Source organism: Eleutherodactylus coqui, chromosome 4, assembly GCF_035609145.1.
Source record: "Eleutherodactylus coqui strain aEleCoq1 chromosome 4, aEleCoq1.hap1, whole genome shotgun sequence".
Taxonomy (NCBI): Eukaryota; Metazoa; Chordata; class Amphibia; order Anura; family Eleutherodactylidae; genus Eleutherodactylus; species Eleutherodactylus coqui.
The window spans coordinates 74,188,823-74,206,216 of NC_089840.1; the positions used below are offsets into that span (position 1 = coordinate 74,188,823).

Consider the following 17,394-nt stretch of genomic DNA (forward strand, 5'->3'; position numbering starts at 1 on the left):
ACATGGTATACTGGCACCTTAAGATCTACCTGGGGTGCTGTTCAAAGGTCAAGAGATCAAGGGAAGACTACCTGTGGAATTGAGTTTCTTTGACCCATGGCTGTCTCTGGGTCTGGCAGACCCCATGCATGACTGGTCCTATTCAAAATAAAACGTGCCACTACATGAAGTTTTTTTTTTTGCACAGGAGGCTGAGTCTTACATTTTTAAGCCATATTTAACTCTTAGTTGTCTGGTTCTTCTGATTCTCAATCAGTCCTGTTGCCTCTGCTAATCCTGTAAGGCTACACAATGATATTTCGCCTTTGGAAAAACTTGTATACTTTACTTTTTAAAATCAAATTTCACTGCCACCTGCACACTCCCCAGCTCATATTTATTTTGGGTGGGAAAGCACTTTTTGAATCATTCCAAGGAATTCACAAACACCCAAAATGAAATCATGATTTTATTAGCAATATTTTTGTTTCATTTTCAATTCGGTCTCAGTCCTTGTCCAACATTAAGATTTCCCTGCATAACTCCAATGCCAGTTGAGGTTGACGCATGTTTCTAACAGCATGCAGGATGGCTCTCCAATGCTAAAGGCTATTCTGTATACTGTCCTACATAAGTATGCGACAGTGCTCCATTGCTGTGCTGTATACTGTAGCATACATATGCAGAACAGCCTCCAACATCGGAGAGTCGCATATTGTTAACTTGTTGGCCTTCATCTGACAGCTTTGCAGAGAAATCTTAACCCTTTCCGATGGCAGTCCTCGATAAACACTAAGTGCAATTTTTCTTCTTTCCCTCGCAGGAACTTGTTCTTTGCATTAACCTTTCTGTCTCATGAATTTAGAAATCCTCATTCGATTTGTAGGCTCTCGTACATTCAATTTCTTGCTCAGGGTCATTCCCAGCACTGATCAGCTAGTATCAAGGTGCACAAGCTCCGCCCCCCCCCCTTTTTTTTTTTTCTCCAGAGGATGTCACATAACCACTATATCGCATGGCTGAGTAGCTGCTGGTTGTTCCTCCTTGCTGCTAAGAGTAGAAAACTAATCCGTGAATTACAGTCCTCTGTAACAGTAGCTTTCTCTGCTCTGTCCTTCTGATCTTCTCCACTATTCCCTGGCATACAGCCCTCTATAATAGCTCAGTGGAAGGCAGTAAATGCATGCTTACAACAGCGGACCAGGTTAGAGGGGGAGCTCCCTGTTTACTGACAATTTAAGACTTCAGTCCTCCAGTTTGCATTGCTTTGGAAAACGCAAGCATGAAAATCAAGTCTTCACTTCCAAAAACAGTTTACATAGCTTCAAAGAGTTGTCACTTACAGAATAAGACATTTCTGAACAGTGGTACAGTCTAGGCTTACGCTGGGGTTAAGTCTAAATTGCCTTGCCAAATACCTGTAACCATTGAGTGACGTTCTTGATATCCAAAGCAAGTTGGTTACCTATCTTTTCTTCACTGTTTTTTCTGATGCCAAGGACTCATCCTTTTATATATACTGGGATACATTCTTCAAGTCTGTCGAAATGATAGAACTGCAAGATCATGTAATACTCCAGAATAGCTTGGCAAGAGCAATAAGAGACAGGCGTCCCTAGAGTCCCATGTCTGGATACAATATACTAAACAGCCTTTTTAAAGGTTTGTTAATGTTGCATCCTTCAAACTTCCAGCTGAGTGATGAGAAGTCTGCAGACTCCACCCATTGTCTTTCAGTGTCCGTTTCACTCGTATCTTCTGTGCTGCTCAAAGACGAGAAAAAAGTCAGTATGCTGGGGCAAGAGTAGAAGATTGAAGTATGAGAAATCTTTGTAGAACTGTCAGGAACAATGGCCCACTTTTATTCAGCTTAATTTCTGTAAGCTGCACTTTTTGACATCAATTTTAATAAAGATTTTGGTAAAAACTTAGACCCAGGAAGATCTGTCTATATAGGCCTGTGATAATCAGCTTACAGTGCTATGGCTTCAAATATCTCCAGTTGTATCAAAAAGCTATACCCTACTCTGACAAAGCTAAAGCCGAAGGTGCGGTTGGTTGTACATGCAGTGAATCCTTTCAGATGTTACATTTCGGTGTACAACAGTGCAAGGAAAAAAAGCAAGCAGCCTTTTGAAAGGCCAGTACAGGTATGTATAGTGCATGGCAAACTATCCACCTCCCTATATGATTACCGTCTATCTCCTATTCCTGATTTTTCAGCCTTATATCGCCACTTTTTTAACCCGTAAAAGCAAAGACAAACATTGTACTTTAACATAATTCAAGTGAGTCACAATGAACTACATTGCAGTCTTTTCTTAGCTTCGAAGAGTAACTAATGCGGCTGGGGCTAGTGCTGGTTTTAATCAGAGCATGCAACTTCTAACAGTAATTTACACATTTTGAGGCACAGACAAAGTGTATTGGTCGATTATACTTGGCATCAACCCAGGAGCAGGAAGCAGTCTACCAGAAAGCAGAATATGTGAGAAGTCTGATTCACTAACCCCTGCGACTGAGTCCACTAGTACTTACACCAATCTATTTTGAGATGCTGACCAATTATTTGATTATGGAGAACAGGTCAAGTTTCCTGACAAACTTATGTCCAACAACATTCTATCAAGAAGCAACTTTGAGCACTAGTTTAATATTCGATATATCGATCTGTGGATCTAGTTTACAACTCAATGGGGGTAATTCTGGAAGGACAAATTTGAAAAGGGCATCTTGTGGCAATGCCACCATGAAAAACCTAAGTGAGCTCTCTGACCTTTCAAATGTGTCTTAGTACACTAAGCTGCAGACAACATCTGTATTTGAGCAGTCAGTGCAGTGACTGGCACAGGGCAGAGGTGTCCGAATAGTGGCTGGACAGGAAGATGAGCCTGGCTGCTGCCTTCAGGATGGATCAGAGGGTGTAGAGTCTGGAACAGGGGAGGCAGATTAGCAGTGAGTTGCAATAATCGAGCCTTGAGTGGATGAGGGCAACAGTGAGCGGGTTTAATGTGTCTACAGTGAGAAAAGGGAGTATTCTTGCAATGTTCTTGAGGGGAAGGTGACATGGTTGGGCCAGAGATTGGATGTAAGAGGTAAAGGAAAGATCAGAGTTGACTATAACACTAAGGCAGCGGTCGTGCTGTCTGGGAGATATGGTGGTGCCACACACTGAGATGGAGAGGTCAGGATGAGCTGTGTTAGTAGAGGGCAGAAACACAGAGGTCAGCTTTAGGTAAAGGGAGGACATAATGTTGGAGACAGCGGACAGTCAGTGGCATTCTGGAGGAATGGTGCTGTGATATCACGGTAGGAGGTGTATAACTACGTGTCGTCAACATAGCGATTGAACTGAAAGACAAATCTGATGGTTTGCCTAATAGGGGCCATGTATATAGGAGGCCGAGGACCAAGCCCTGGAGGACCCTAACAGCAAGAGGAGAGGAGGTAGATCCAGCAAAGGAGACACTAATGGAGCCATTGGATGCGTAGGAGGAGAACCAGGAGTGAGCAGTGTCCTTTAGTCCAATGGAGCAAAGCATACTGAGGAGGAGTTTGTGGTCAACGGTGTCAAACGCTGCAGAGAGCTCGAGGAGGATCAGTAGGGAGTAGTCAACCCTCGATTTAGCCTTCAGAAGGTTGTTTGACACTTGTAAGGCCAATTTCTGTCGAGTTTAGGGGGCGGAAGCCAGACTGTAGGGGGTCAAGAAGTGTGCTGTCTGAGAGAGGGCTTATAAGGCGGGAGTAAACCAGGCATTCTAATAGACTTTGGAGATAAAGGGCAGACTTAAGATGGGTCAGTAGTTGGAAGCATGGGTCGGCGTCATGAGTCGGTTTCTTTAGCAGTGGGGCCATGTTTGAATGAGGAGGGGAAAATGCCAGAGGGACGGAAGAAAAAGCGCTGCGTGCAGCACTTTTTCTTGAAGTATTTGCAGCTGGATCTGCGAGAGAGCTGTCATCCGGATGTTCTGACGCAGATGTGAAACCCGCCTTACAATGTGAAAACTGACAGTGCTCTGATTCCACGACTTAGAAGTACTTACACAAGTCGTGAATAAAACATACGTTCCGACAATGCACATACAGAGAAGAAAAGCTTGGCTTCGAACACTTCATCCCCTTCATTAATTAAAGCCATGAGGTCTTCCATAAGTCCGGGATCAATCTCGTGGAAGTAGACCTCATTTAAAGCGATTTCTATTTCCTAAAATCAAAAATAATTTTAAATGTGCATGATGAGTATAATTATTCGCAAAACAATTAATGTACTTAAATTATTTTTCTAACCATTCAACAAAAACATTCAGTACAAATACATCTCAATGGGATATAGATAACCACACAAACTCTTGTCAAAACATAATGTGTGGTTGTCATAGCCCCAAAAAGTTTACTAGGATCACAAAAAGTACAAAAGAACAGCATCACTAAATTCAAAAATGATATAATTTAAAGGGGTTTTCTGAGATACATATTTTGAGGCTGCCTGTGCCAAAAGATAACGGGAGAACAGAGGGGCGGCGCTGGAGTTGCTCTTTTTTTAAAATTTTTGGACACAGGCAACTTACAGAACATAAAACATAAAAATTTAGCCCGGAAAACCCTTGTAAAGGGAAGATTCAAGGTAGGTTGAGGGTGCCTTTACACAGGCTGGAGACTATGGGGAATTTCCACAGCACTTACAGTACAAGCCATGTGGAGGAGATGTTAATCTTCACATGGTGCAGAAATTTTTTCCGAGTCAGCAGCGGTTTTGAAAAACGCTGCCGATTCTAAATACAAGGGTTAAATCTTGCAGCAGATCCACGGTTAAAAACACGGACAAATACACACCATTGAGGCGTGGATTTGGGGCATATTTACCACAGTCAGTCATCACATGTCTCAGATGACTGCTCGTGCTTTGGGAGGTAAGCCGCAGCCAGACAGCTTTGGCGCTGGCTTATCTCCTGGGGGACAAAAGGATCAGGCATTGAAATTCAGTGTCCACAATCCTCCTTTACCCCTACATCAGTTGCGAGGGAAAGCTCAGCCGCCCCATACACATCAGAGTGTCATCCAGCTCTGCTGTTATCGGTAAGTTCGGACAGAAAAAGTCTAATGTGTATGGTGACCATAATTAATTTGTTCGTCATTGATTGCATCATTTATGTGGACACAAAAATAATGGTTTACTTGTATAAATACATCTATTTGCAACATGTCAGCACCCGGTTCGCAGAGACAAGCGATCGCCAACATGAAAAATACAAATGAGTAATGTAACATACATACATGTGTTGCAAGTCTACATGACTTATTGTAGTGATCAGCACATGCTATAGGCAACATTTAAAAGGACACATAGCCTTTAAGCCCCTCATGGCCAAAGGTATATTGTTACGTCCTAGATGTGCAGAGATTGTATGGCGGAAGATCCTGCTCCAGTCAGGGCGGGTGCGGCTGTGTGTGACAGCTGACAACCGGACACACTAGTCACAATCACCTCTCCCACTGACTGTTAGCCCATTAAATGCCACAGTCAATTTTGACAGATACTCTTAAATACCCCGATTGGTGTTTGGGGGGCCTGCATGCACCCCAAATCCCCCCCCCTTCCCTACGGCGATGGGATTGCAAGGTGCCATTCAGTTGACATAACAGTCTAAGCGTGCATTCCCACGAATGTATATCGGCTCGGTTTTCACGCCGAGCTGATATACGTTGTCCTCGTGTGCAGGGGGGGAGGATGGAAGAGCCAGGAGCAGGAACTGAGCTCCCGCCTCCTCTCTGCCTCCTCTCTGCCCTGCTACACTATTTGCAATGGGGAGAGGCGGGGTGGGGCTAATTCTCGGAACTTAGCCCCGCCCCAGTCCCGCCACCTTCCATTGCAAGTAGTGCAGGGGGGCGTAGAGGAGGCAGAGAGGGGGTGGGAGCTCAGTTCCTGCTCCTGGCTCTTCCATCCTCTCCCTCCCCCCTGCACACGAGGACAATGTATTTCAGCTCGGCGTGAAAACCGAGCCGATATACGTTCGTGGGAATGCACCCTAAGACCGTCTGATGGCCACAAGGCTGCCATGACTGATTGCCTATCAAGATGTGCCTGTGGCATGTCTTCATAGACTGCTTGGCAAACTGCAGAATAATGCAATACTATGGTATTGTATTATAATGTTTTAGCACAAGTTCATGTCCCCTATGAAGACTAAGAAAAAAATATATAAAACTGAGTTTAAAAAAAATCGCATTACCGTATTATAAAAATAAAGTAAAGTTTTTTGTTTTTTTTTTAAAAACCCTTTTCCCAAATTTATAATAAAAAAAAAAAAATCAAAGCAATCAGAACAAATCTATTGTCCAATCTATCAAAGTAAGGCTGCCTTCGCAAGGGCGGGTTGGACCCAGCATGTGGGATTCCTGCAGTTGAGTTCGACCCGGTAACCCCTGTGTACCTGTCCGGTGGCTTCTGTACAACGCTGCAGATGTATCCTGCAGAAAATCACAGCATGCTGGGATTTCTCACCCGTGAGCGGAAAATCGCAATCTATTCCTGCTCGTGGGCAGGAATCGTAGATGGGCATAGCATGCTATGGGCTGGATTTCGCAATTCAAATCCACCCGTGGGAAGGAGGCCTAACTGTTCTTTATCTTGCATGGCTAGCATCGTCAGAAAAAAAAAGTCAGGACTGTGTTTGTTTTTTTTTGTTTTTTTTTTTAAGTCAGTCCAGGATAAAATGTAATAGAAAGCAACCAAAAAATCATGTGAACTCCAAAAGGGTGCCAGCAGAAACTACAGGATGTCTCGCAAAAATCAAGTCCTAACACAACTATATTGATGTGCAAATTATGTTTCTTCCTAAAAGTTTCGCAGTACATTACATGGTACCAATGAAAACTACAACTCGTCCCACTAAAGACAAGCTGTCAAGACAGCTACGTCAATGTAAAACTAAAAGTGTTATTTTGAAACTGAGGAGGCAAAAACAAAGAAGGCAAAAAAAAAAAAAAAAGGCTGCGACCGTAAGGGGTTAAAGGGGTATTCCCAGTTTGATTTTTATGGCATATCTGCGGAATTCAGAGGAGTGCTGAGGCATATCACGGATTCCCCTTGAGCATAGTCTGGCCTGGCATTTAAGTCCCGACTAGTTTGCTAAGGCAAACTACTCGAGTGAGTAGTGCCTTATGCAAGTACCTGCCCGCTCGTCTCTAAAGATTCGGGTGTCGGCGAGGGAGAGCGGGGAGGAATGGGGGGGGGGGGGGGGAGATCTCTCTCCCCCCCCCCCCCCCCCCCCGCTCCTCTCTGCTCACTCTCGCAACTCACTGTCTTAGCAAATACGCTCGCTTATCTCTAGTCCCGACACTAAACTCAGATGTGAGAAATGCAAAGAAGAACAAAGCCTTATAGTTGTCTATTGCCTTCTAAATCTTTTTGTACTCACCAGCTGGAACATGGTGATGCCTACCATTCATCATAATGCCTACAATGTCACAATGTTTAACAATTATTTCAGATTGTCTTACAATTTGTCTCCTAAACCAAGCATAATATTAAAATAAGAATAAAAGGAGTCGGTTGTGTTGCAAAGCAGAGCCTGGTACAACCAGAGAACGGCTTGTGCATCATATAATCACCCAGCTACACAACTAGTGGACATTGCACCAGTGAGGCCCATCTCACAGTTTCAGAAATACCCGTGTATGCCATCAATTACATAACGTATGAATTACGTTGGGTAATGCATCATAAAAAAAAATCAAATATCGTGTTTTTCAAGCATATTAGATTAAAACCAAAATGCTGCTTAGTGTTGATGCCTATATTCAGGGGTGTAACTATAGGGGATGCAGGGGATGCGGTTGCACCCGGGCCCAGGAGCCTTAGGGGGCCCATAAGGCCTCTCTTCTCCGTATAGAGAGCCCAGTACTATGAATAAAGCATTACAGTTGGAGGCTCTGTTACAGGTTTTCATTGGGGCCCAGAAGCTTCAAGTTACGCCTCTGGCTATATTCATAAGTCTGGTAAATACTTTTCTATCATTTTTGTGTCCCTGGTTTCAGACTTTCATTCCTTGTGATTTTCTTATGTGTAATTCTGAGCTATTTTAGGACACTACTTCTATTTTTATCCATTACTCAGTTCTTCGTGTGTATTTTCACACTGCTTGCATTCAGACTAATAGTCTTTACTCTTAGCTGACCTGCTTTATTTTACAACCTATTTCTCTACATGTATAACTATTACATCATTTGAAAATAATTAATCCACAGCTATAACAAAAGGAACATTTTGCTGACATACACAGTGGTCTTTCTTTAACTATAGTATGTTATAATATTATAGGGGATATGTCAACATGACTTCGCAAAAAAAAAAGAATAAAAAATCAGAATTTCCCAAGAACATAGCTGCATGCCATGCACGTGGTTACATTGGGCACCCAATCAATCAATCAATCGGAATGAAGCCTTCTATGACACTTTTAGCTTTCACTTCCGAAGCAGACATCTGGCTCAGCTGTACTGACAGCAGCTGGAGGATCAGCTGATCGACGGGGATCCCGAGTTGTGGATCCCCATGATCAACTACTGACGACCTATCCTGAGGTCTGACTCTTTTCCGGTTTCCCTATAGACTTGTATAGGAGAGTGCATGCATGAGACTTGGAAAAAAAAACTCAGATTTTCGTGCGGCACGAATCTGCGCTTCCAAAAAAAATGGACAGCGAGTGCCGATTTGCCTGTCAGCTCTGTGGTGCTTTTCATAGGCTCCTATGGGAGCCGTAGAAGCAGGCTGCCTGCACTATGGACGTGTAATGGGCTGCTACGCAGAGCTAGGGGCAGTCTGTTCACGCGCATAATCCCTGCATGTCAGCAGCGTGGTTTACATGTTGCTTAGCAGCGTGTAAACCACACTTGTCAGACTGAACTCTAAATGACAAGAACAGCAACAGTATGCTAATTAAAGGAGCACTAAACCTACAACTAAATAATAAAAGTAAACTGGAGATAGAGCATCATCTGCATACTCCTGAAACAGCCTTATACAAATCCTACAGAAAACACATATTCTGCTAATTTTCAGCTACTAAACAACTGAGTGGCAGGGTGCACCCAAGGGGAGTACTTAAAGGGGTTGTCCAGTTGTAAAATATTGATGAGATATCCTCAGGAAAGCCATCAATAGTAAGTCAGTGGTGGCCTACTGTCTGGAATCCCCACTGATCAATTGTTTGCCAGGCTGCTGTGGTTGTGCACTGAGCTTTTGTTCTGCAGAGAACAGACAGCTTTGTTCCCAGTGTAGTGGCCAGGCTTGGTATTGCAGTCCATGTTCCAATTCATTTCAATAAAAATTTTGCCTGTTATACCACACCTGGACACTACAGTTGGAATGGAGCTGTCTGCTTCCTGCAGAAAGTAGCACAGTGCATGAGCACACTGACCTGGCAAACAGCTGATTGACAGAGATTCCGGGTGGCGGGCTGCTGCTGACCTTCTATTGATGGCTTCTCCTCAGGATAGGCTGTCAATATGTATATAGCGATGTATAATATTTTTTCTGTATGATCCACTGTCTGAATTCTAAGAAAAAATGACAAAATCAAGTGAAAGAAAGAACCATGACTAATTTAGAAGATTAGTAATCCCTGTATGTAGTAAACAGGTTATGTCACACGATGATACTACGGTGGCCAACAAACCCCATTCACTTATACTGTGGTCCCACCGGGTTCTGTCGTCCCTGTAGCACTGGTTTTCCTATCAAATCTGACAGAATCTTTAACAAAGGAGAAGACAACTATTCATTATTTCTCTTACTAACCTCCACTTTTCTCTTTTTAGAAAACTACAACATTTCTTGCTTGATTGCTTGGCTGGAATACTTTGACATCTAGCTATTTGCTGAATGTAATATAAATAGACGTCTATGTTGGAGCAGAATACTGAAATCTTTGAGACCGGCTTTAAATAAACCTAACAGTATCCTTAAATATCCCAGATGTACTTCTCCTCTCATGGGAAAGTGCCCAGTAGGCCAGATGCTTTTCTCATGGAAAGCATTTTAAGGCCAGTTTCACACACAAAAGAACATTTTTGTTGTATTTTCACACAAAAAATCAACACCAAAATCTTCACTCAGATCCACACGTGATTTGTTGTGGATCTGGTACAGATCTAGCTGCGGGATTTCACTCATTACATTGTAATCAATTAAATCCACAGTAACTTTTCCACAATATTCAGGTCAGGCTGCGGATTGGAAAATCCATAGGATGACTTGTACCTACAGCGGAATTTCTCTGCTGTAAGTGAATAGGGTTTGTTATTATCCCATTCACTAACACCATGCTAAATAATAATGATGACATTTTTGTGCATAAAAGTAAAGTTTAGTTGATATAGTTGTGCTGCTGTGTTCCTCTCATGGCAGCTTTCAGGAGGCATTTTCCAGCAGGATAATGCTCAGCCGCACACAGCAAGGATGTCACAGGAATGTCTCCACAGCATTGTCACACTTCCGTGGCCTGCTGGTCGTCAGGTTTATCGCCAATAGTACATGTATGGGACCATCTGGGATGCCAACTTTGACAGCCTATGAGTTTGGACGATGTAAAGGTTCAATTACAGCAAATGTGGGCCGATGTGCTGCAGAACACTGAAAGGAACCTGTATGCCTCCATGCCTGTCTATATCACATCTTGTATCCAAGCTAGAGGCAGTACAACAGGATACTAGAGCCTCCATGCTCGCCCGTATCACATCTCGTATCCAAGCTAGAGGCGGCCCAACAGGATACTAGAGCCTCCATGCACCCGTATCACATCTTGTATCCAAGCTAAAGTATATACAACAGGGTACTAGAGCCTCCATGCTTGCCCGTATCACGTCTTGTATCCAAGCTAGAGGCGCTACAACAGGATACTATATCTTCCATGCCTGTCCGTATCACATCTTGTATCCAAGCTAGAGGCGGTACAACTGGATACTAGAGCCTCCATGCCTGTCTATATCACATCTTGTATCCAAGCTAGAGGCGGTACAGCATCGTACTAGAGCCTCCATGCTCGCCCGTATCACATCTTGTATCCAAACTAGTGGCAGCCCAACAGGATACTAGAGCCTCCATGCCCACCAGTATCACATCTGGTATCCAAGCTAGAGGCAGTACAACAGGGTACTAGAGCCTCCGTGCACCCGTATCACATCTTGTATCCAAGCTAAAGTATATATAACAGGGAACTAGAGCCTCCATGCCTGCCTGTATCACATCTTGTATCCAAGCTAGAGGCGGCCCAACAGGATACTAGTGCCTCCATGCCTGCCCATATAACATCTTGTATCCAAGCTAGAGGAGGTACAACAGGGTACTAAAGCTTCCATGCTCGCCCGTATCACATCTTGTATCCAAGCTAGAGGCGGCCCAACAGGATACTAGAGCCTCCATGCCCGCCCATATAACATCTTGTATCCAAGCTGGAGTATGTACAACAGGGTACTAAAGCTTCCATGCTCGCCCGTATCACATCTTGTATCCAAGCTAGAGGTGGCCCAACAGGATACTAGTGCCTCCATGCCCGCCTGTATCACATCTTGTATCCAAGCTAGAGTATGTACAACAGGGTACTAGAGCCTCCATACTCGCCTGTATCACATCTTCTATCCAAGCTAGAGGCGCTACAATAGGGTACTATATCTTCCATGCCTGTCCGTATTACATTTTGTATCCAAGCTAGAGGGCGGACAACAGTACGATTACAACAATGCCAAAATTTATATATTTTTTTATTTTATACTATTGAAAAATATAGCTTTCTGTCAACATTTTTTGACCCTCATAACTTTACTTTTCCATCGATAGGGCCGTGTGATGGCTTGTTTTTGCAGGGTGAGTTGTAGTTTTTACTGGTACCCTTTGGGGGTACATATGAATTTTTATGGGTAATCTCTCTTTATTGAAATTTTAGGGTACAACAAAAAGACATAAGTCTCACATGTCTAAGAAATCAACAAATTCAAGATGCCTGAGCTTTAAAGCACAGAAGACATAGGGCCTCACTACAGCGGACCCAAACAATAGTATAACAGAACATAACCAATTGAAAGTAGGATAAATAGACGTCGGGCAATCTTAACTATCCCATACCCACATTACAGCTCTAGGCACTTTTCTCCGCAGTTTAACTGAGAGTTATGGCTCAAAAAGATAAGAAACAACAACAAGAAAGAGTAAAGAAAAAGAAAAAAATGAGAGGGGAGGGGGAAACGGAAATCAGAAAAAGGGAAATGCGAGAAGGGATGTGCTTCCTTAGCTCATAGGAAGGCTGGGGCCCACCAGGAAAGCACAATACTTTAGCTGCTTGATGAGTCACTAAGTAGCTCAAAAAACTCAGAAGAATCTAGGACGGTCAGCCAGGGGCTCCAAATAGCTATTTATTCATCTGAGTGATCTATCAGCTATCAACCCCTCTATTTGCATGATATAGCACAGCTCTGGGCCCTAATCACAGAGTCAGGGGACCACTATTTATCGCCAATGTTGTGGGATCACCAGTCTAGCGGCTTAAAGATGTCTCAAAATGCCTTTTTAGATTAAGCAAAGGAGCCTGGAATCCAGTAGCATTACCTGTGGGGAATTCTTTATTTGTTTACTGGAATATACCATATTTACCATATGTGCCTAATATGCGTTCCCCAAAAAGTTTCATGTTTTGGCAGCCCCACAATATATATAGTATCATACCTTTCTCTCAGTCATATCACCAGCATGTATCTGAAATGTTTGGGAACCTATAATGGATATCTATCTCAAGGCTCCACACACAAACATGGCCATTTTCATTGCCCAAACTAAACCTAGATTCGTTGCTGAAGACAACCCGATTCCACTCAGCAGCAGTCCAACTTTGTCATTCATGACATTATTTCAAACAGAGGTGATGGTGGGTGGATGTCAAAGGCAATAGAAGAAATGGACGCCGTGAGACTAGATGTCCTTCAGCCAAGGCCCCAGGCAGCGATGACATCTGGACAGCACCCTCATGATCTTACCCCGGCAGGGCCATTTGGGATATTTAAATCCTAATCAATTGGGTCATTTAAATACCAATGTCAGAACTAACAGCAACTTTTGAAGGGCTAATAGCCCCAATCTGAGTTATCTCTGGTGGGTGTTGGCTGATACCCACCATGTGTCGAACGAGCTCACCTCCCAAGCCTGCAAAATACACAGCATATGCTGTGGATATCTACATATATCCTTACTCTATAGAGCATATGCTGTGTACGTCTACATATGTCCTTACTCTATAGAGCATATGCAGTTAGGACGTATATAGTTGTATGGCTGTTGGTAAGAGTTAGAACTACAATTATTGTACATACCAGAATAGAAAGTAGACCATCTTTATCTTTATCAAATTTATCAAAGAATTTCTTATAGTATATCTGTCTCCGCTTGCATACCCAGCAGTAACTTCTGAGATATTCATGGATGGTCATAGCTAAAAGAAGGGAAAATATGCAATAAAATATAACAAACTAAACTCTTCAGCAGAAACTACTAGAAATGTTTTATTAAAAGCCATTTAGTTAAAGGCATTGACTGGTTAGAAAATTAACTTTGACAGAGCTGAACCCCCTGACAGACAGAGGGCGAGCCACAGCTGAACCCCCTTTGACAGATAGAGGGTGAGCCACAGCTGAGCGGCTCCTACTCTGGCAGATAGAGGGGGAGCCACAGCTGAGCGGCTCCTACTCTGGCAGATAGAGGGGGAGCCACAGCTGAACCCCTTTTGACAGACAGAGGGCGAGCCACAGCAGAAGCCCCTCCTGCTCTGATAGACAGAGGGCGAGCCACAGCTGAAGCCCCTCCTGCTCTGATAGACAGAGGGCGAGCCACAGCTGAAGCCTTTCCTACTCTGGCAAACAGAGCGAGAGCCGCAGCTGAACCCCTTTTGACAGACAGAGGTCGAGCCACAGCTGAAGCCCCTCCTGCTCTGACAGACAGAAGGTGAGCCACAGCTGAAACCCCTCCTGCTCTGACAGACAGAAGGTGAGCCACAGCTGAAGCCCCTCCTACTCTGGCAGATAGAAGGTGAGCCACAGCTGAACCCCCTTTGACAGACAGAGGGCGAGCCACAGCTGAAGCCCCTCCTGCTCTGACAGACAGAGGGAAAGCCACAGTGAAGCCCCTCCTACTCTGGCAGATAGAAGGTGAGCCACAGCTGAACCCCCTTTGACAGACAGAGGTCGAGCAGCAGCTGGACCCCCTCCTGCTCTGACAGACAGAGGGTGAGCCACAGCTGAAACCCTTTTGACAGACAGAGGTCGAGCAGCAGTTGGCCCCCCTCCTGCTCTGACAGACAGAGGGTGAGCCACAGCTGAAGCCCCTCCTACTCTGGCAGACAGAAGGTGAGCCACAGCTGAACCCCCTTTGTTTGACAGCGGTCGAGCAGCAGCTGGACCCCCTCCTGCTCTGACAGACAGAGGGTGAGCCACAGCTGAAACCCTTTCTACTCTGGCAAACAAAGGGCGAGCCGCAGCTGAACCCCCTTTAACAGACAGAGGGCGTGCCACAGCTGAAGCCCCTCCTACTCTGGCAGTTTGTTCTTGTTAGACTCTGTCCCACTGACAGTTCTGTCTCTCCCTAAATTGTCAATCCATCCTAGTTATATTGTAAGATGGGTTTCTCACAGGCTGCAAAGGCAGCCCTTTTTCATTCCCTAGTCTACCCCTTTAAATTAAAACACCAAAGCTGGAACTCCTACCAAGAAATAAAGGAGCTTTTTAATTTATCTATCACCACTCAGTAAGAACTGCAAAATATGCTTTTTGCTTGTCTACACATTTCACCTCTCTGGAACCATTGAATAGATTGCTATGTGAAGCTCTGCCACTTTTTCTAACCACAGATCATAAATAAATATTTCTTGCTAATGACTAACTTTACATTATTTCCACTTCAACTTACTCTCAAGCTGTTTGATGTCCATTGGTATTTCAAATCGGCTAATGTGATTGGAAACGCCCATCCTGACTATTCCTTGTTGGGTCACCTGTAGGGCGTGATATAGGGTTTATTACTTATTAATTAATTACTTATCCTATTGCATTTCTTAGATAGAAACTTTTTGGCAGGGCATTACTACCAACATCTCAAATTATCACTATTTATCTGATGAAAATCACTATGCGATGTTTCCCTGAAAATAAGACATACCCTGAAAATAAGACATAGCATGATTTTCCAGAATTTTTGAGGATGCAAAATGATTTTTCAGGCTTTTTGATGATGCTTGAAATATAAGCCCTACTCCAAAATTAAGCCCTGCTAACAGTTATTTAAAAAAGTCAATTTAAATAGTGTCCAGGCAGCTATACATGTAAAAAAGTTAAACCTTTTTGAGCAAAAATTTATATAAGACACTGTCTTAATTTCGGGGAAACACTGTATTTATATTGACTTGTCAACTGGAGTTTAAAGAATACAGCTTGGGCCTATAGACGTATATATTTTGAAAAACAACTTGGAACATGTATGAAAGTGAATGTGACATCATAAAATGACTTCTTATATAAATCCCATTTTTGTGTTAAACATATTTAAGAATTTTAGATTTTTTTTAAAAAAATTTCAATTACAATCTATATATATGTATTTTTTTAATCATAAAATCTTGCATTTCTCATACTGACCACAGAGCCTAATACTAGTTCATCTCTTCCTGATCAGTAGAGAAAGCTTTGCAGCAGCCATCTCATATCATAACAGGCAGGATTACACTGAAAGGTAAATGGCTATATATAGATAGCACAGAATCTGCTATTCACAATTGGTATAACTTGTGACTATCTACTTCTCTCCCTGTAAAATGACCTCTGCACAGGTCACAGAACATGTCTAGTACAGTCTCCAATACAAGTTAATGGGTCAGCTCTTGTCCATTGTGTGAATGGCCCATGAAGCTGCTGTAATGCATATCTCTAAATGCTGTTAAGTGTAGCTCAGGAAAGATGGCGGTCCCCATAGTTATGTACAGACAGCAGAATTAAAATTCTACAATCAGAAAATAAAAACGATTAGAAAAATTGAAAATATTTCACTATTTGGTTATAATTAATTCAAAAAAATGCTGTGATATAGTCCCTTTAAGCCTTCAACATATTGCTCTCCTGGTCAGCCATAGACCTCTATTGTAAGGACATACGAGAAAGTTGCTATATGCAATCAAGTGTAACTGTAATGAGCACAACTCTAAAGACAATGCTTTGCAGCATTAATGGAGCTCAGGTGCCTGTTGCATGTATACTTGGCCCTGAGCTAAAAGTTCCATTGCATGTCTACTAATCTGCTCAGGACAAGTTGCTTTTCCAAAACTTTTTTTTCCCAAAGCAATGAAATACAGCAAGTGACTATTATAATAAAGAATTTACAGACTTGCATAATACAAGAAGACTATACATTTTGCAGGGTCTGAGTCTTTATACAGAAACTTAAAGGGGTTTTGTCACTTTTTACTATTGATGACCTATCCTCAAGATAATATCAATAGTTGATAAGCTGTTGGTCCGCCACTCATGATCCCTGCTGATCAGCTGATCCTTCGGCCCACTGTCAGTGCAGTGGAGCCGGACGTCTACATCATAAGATCAATGGTAGCAAAGCTGTCTATTAGGGCTTATTCCACGAGCGTATATCAGCCGCCGTTTTCACGGCCAGCCAATATATGCTACCATCTGATACATTGGATTGCAATACATCAGATCACACGGGCATATTCCCGCTACGTAAAAGCGCCCGGCTGGGCAATATAGCGCTAGGCGCTTTTACGCCGGGAAGCAAAGATAGTCCTGGAATTATCTTTCTGCCCGGAATACGTCAGCCGCTGCATAGACTCCTATGGGAGCCAATGACAGCGGCTGGAGAAATGAGGTGGGAGGGAGTTTAGCATTGTGACTGCTAAACTCCCTCCCCTTTCTCTCTTCTTCTCTCCTCCCCTCTGGCTGTTTGCAATGGGAGGGGACCGGAGAAGAGCTAAGCTTCACCCCCTCGCATTGCTGGCTGCGGACAAGGGGTGGGGAGGGGGCGGGAGCTTAGCCCCGCCCCCTCCCATTTCAACCAGCTGGAGGAGAGGAGAGAGGAGGTGAGCTGGAGAGGGAGAGGGAAAGGGGAGACAACTTAGCAGAGCTAAGCTGTCTCTCCCCACCCGATGGCATTGCGGCCTCGGCATATATGCACTGGGCCTGGGCCGTCTGAAGGGGCGCACAAACGTTAGATTTGTGCACCTGTTCTTGTGTTTTTACGGTGTCGGCGGGCACACAAAAAAATGCCTACGGCCAGGGAAAAGGGCCCTTACACTTCCGACCCTGACCACTGATTGAGCACTGACATTGCTTTTTAACTGCAGGTCCAGTAGTGTGGGACAATAATGGCAGGCT

General features: G+C 43.6%; 1 protein-coding gene across 1 annotated transcript in view; it reads right to left on the reverse strand.

Annotated features, from left to right (window-relative positions):
* Window positions 1–967: 967 nt before the first annotated feature.
* Window positions 968–17,394, reverse strand: part of LOC136624653 (uncharacterized) — a 43,848-nt gene continuing 27,421 nt past the window's right edge. The window contains exons 5-8 of the mRNA XM_066598610.1: window positions 14,927–15,011; window positions 13,339–13,457; window positions 4,023–4,183; window positions 968–1,742 (exon numbers count right to left, since the gene is read on the reverse strand). Of these exons, the coding sequence (XP_066454707.1) occupies window positions 1,595–1,742; window positions 4,023–4,183; window positions 13,339–13,457; window positions 14,927–15,011 (513 nt within the window). The 3' untranslated portion in view covers window positions 968–1,594. The remainder of the gene's footprint in view (window positions 1,743–4,022; window positions 4,184–13,338; window positions 13,458–14,926; window positions 15,012–17,394) is intronic.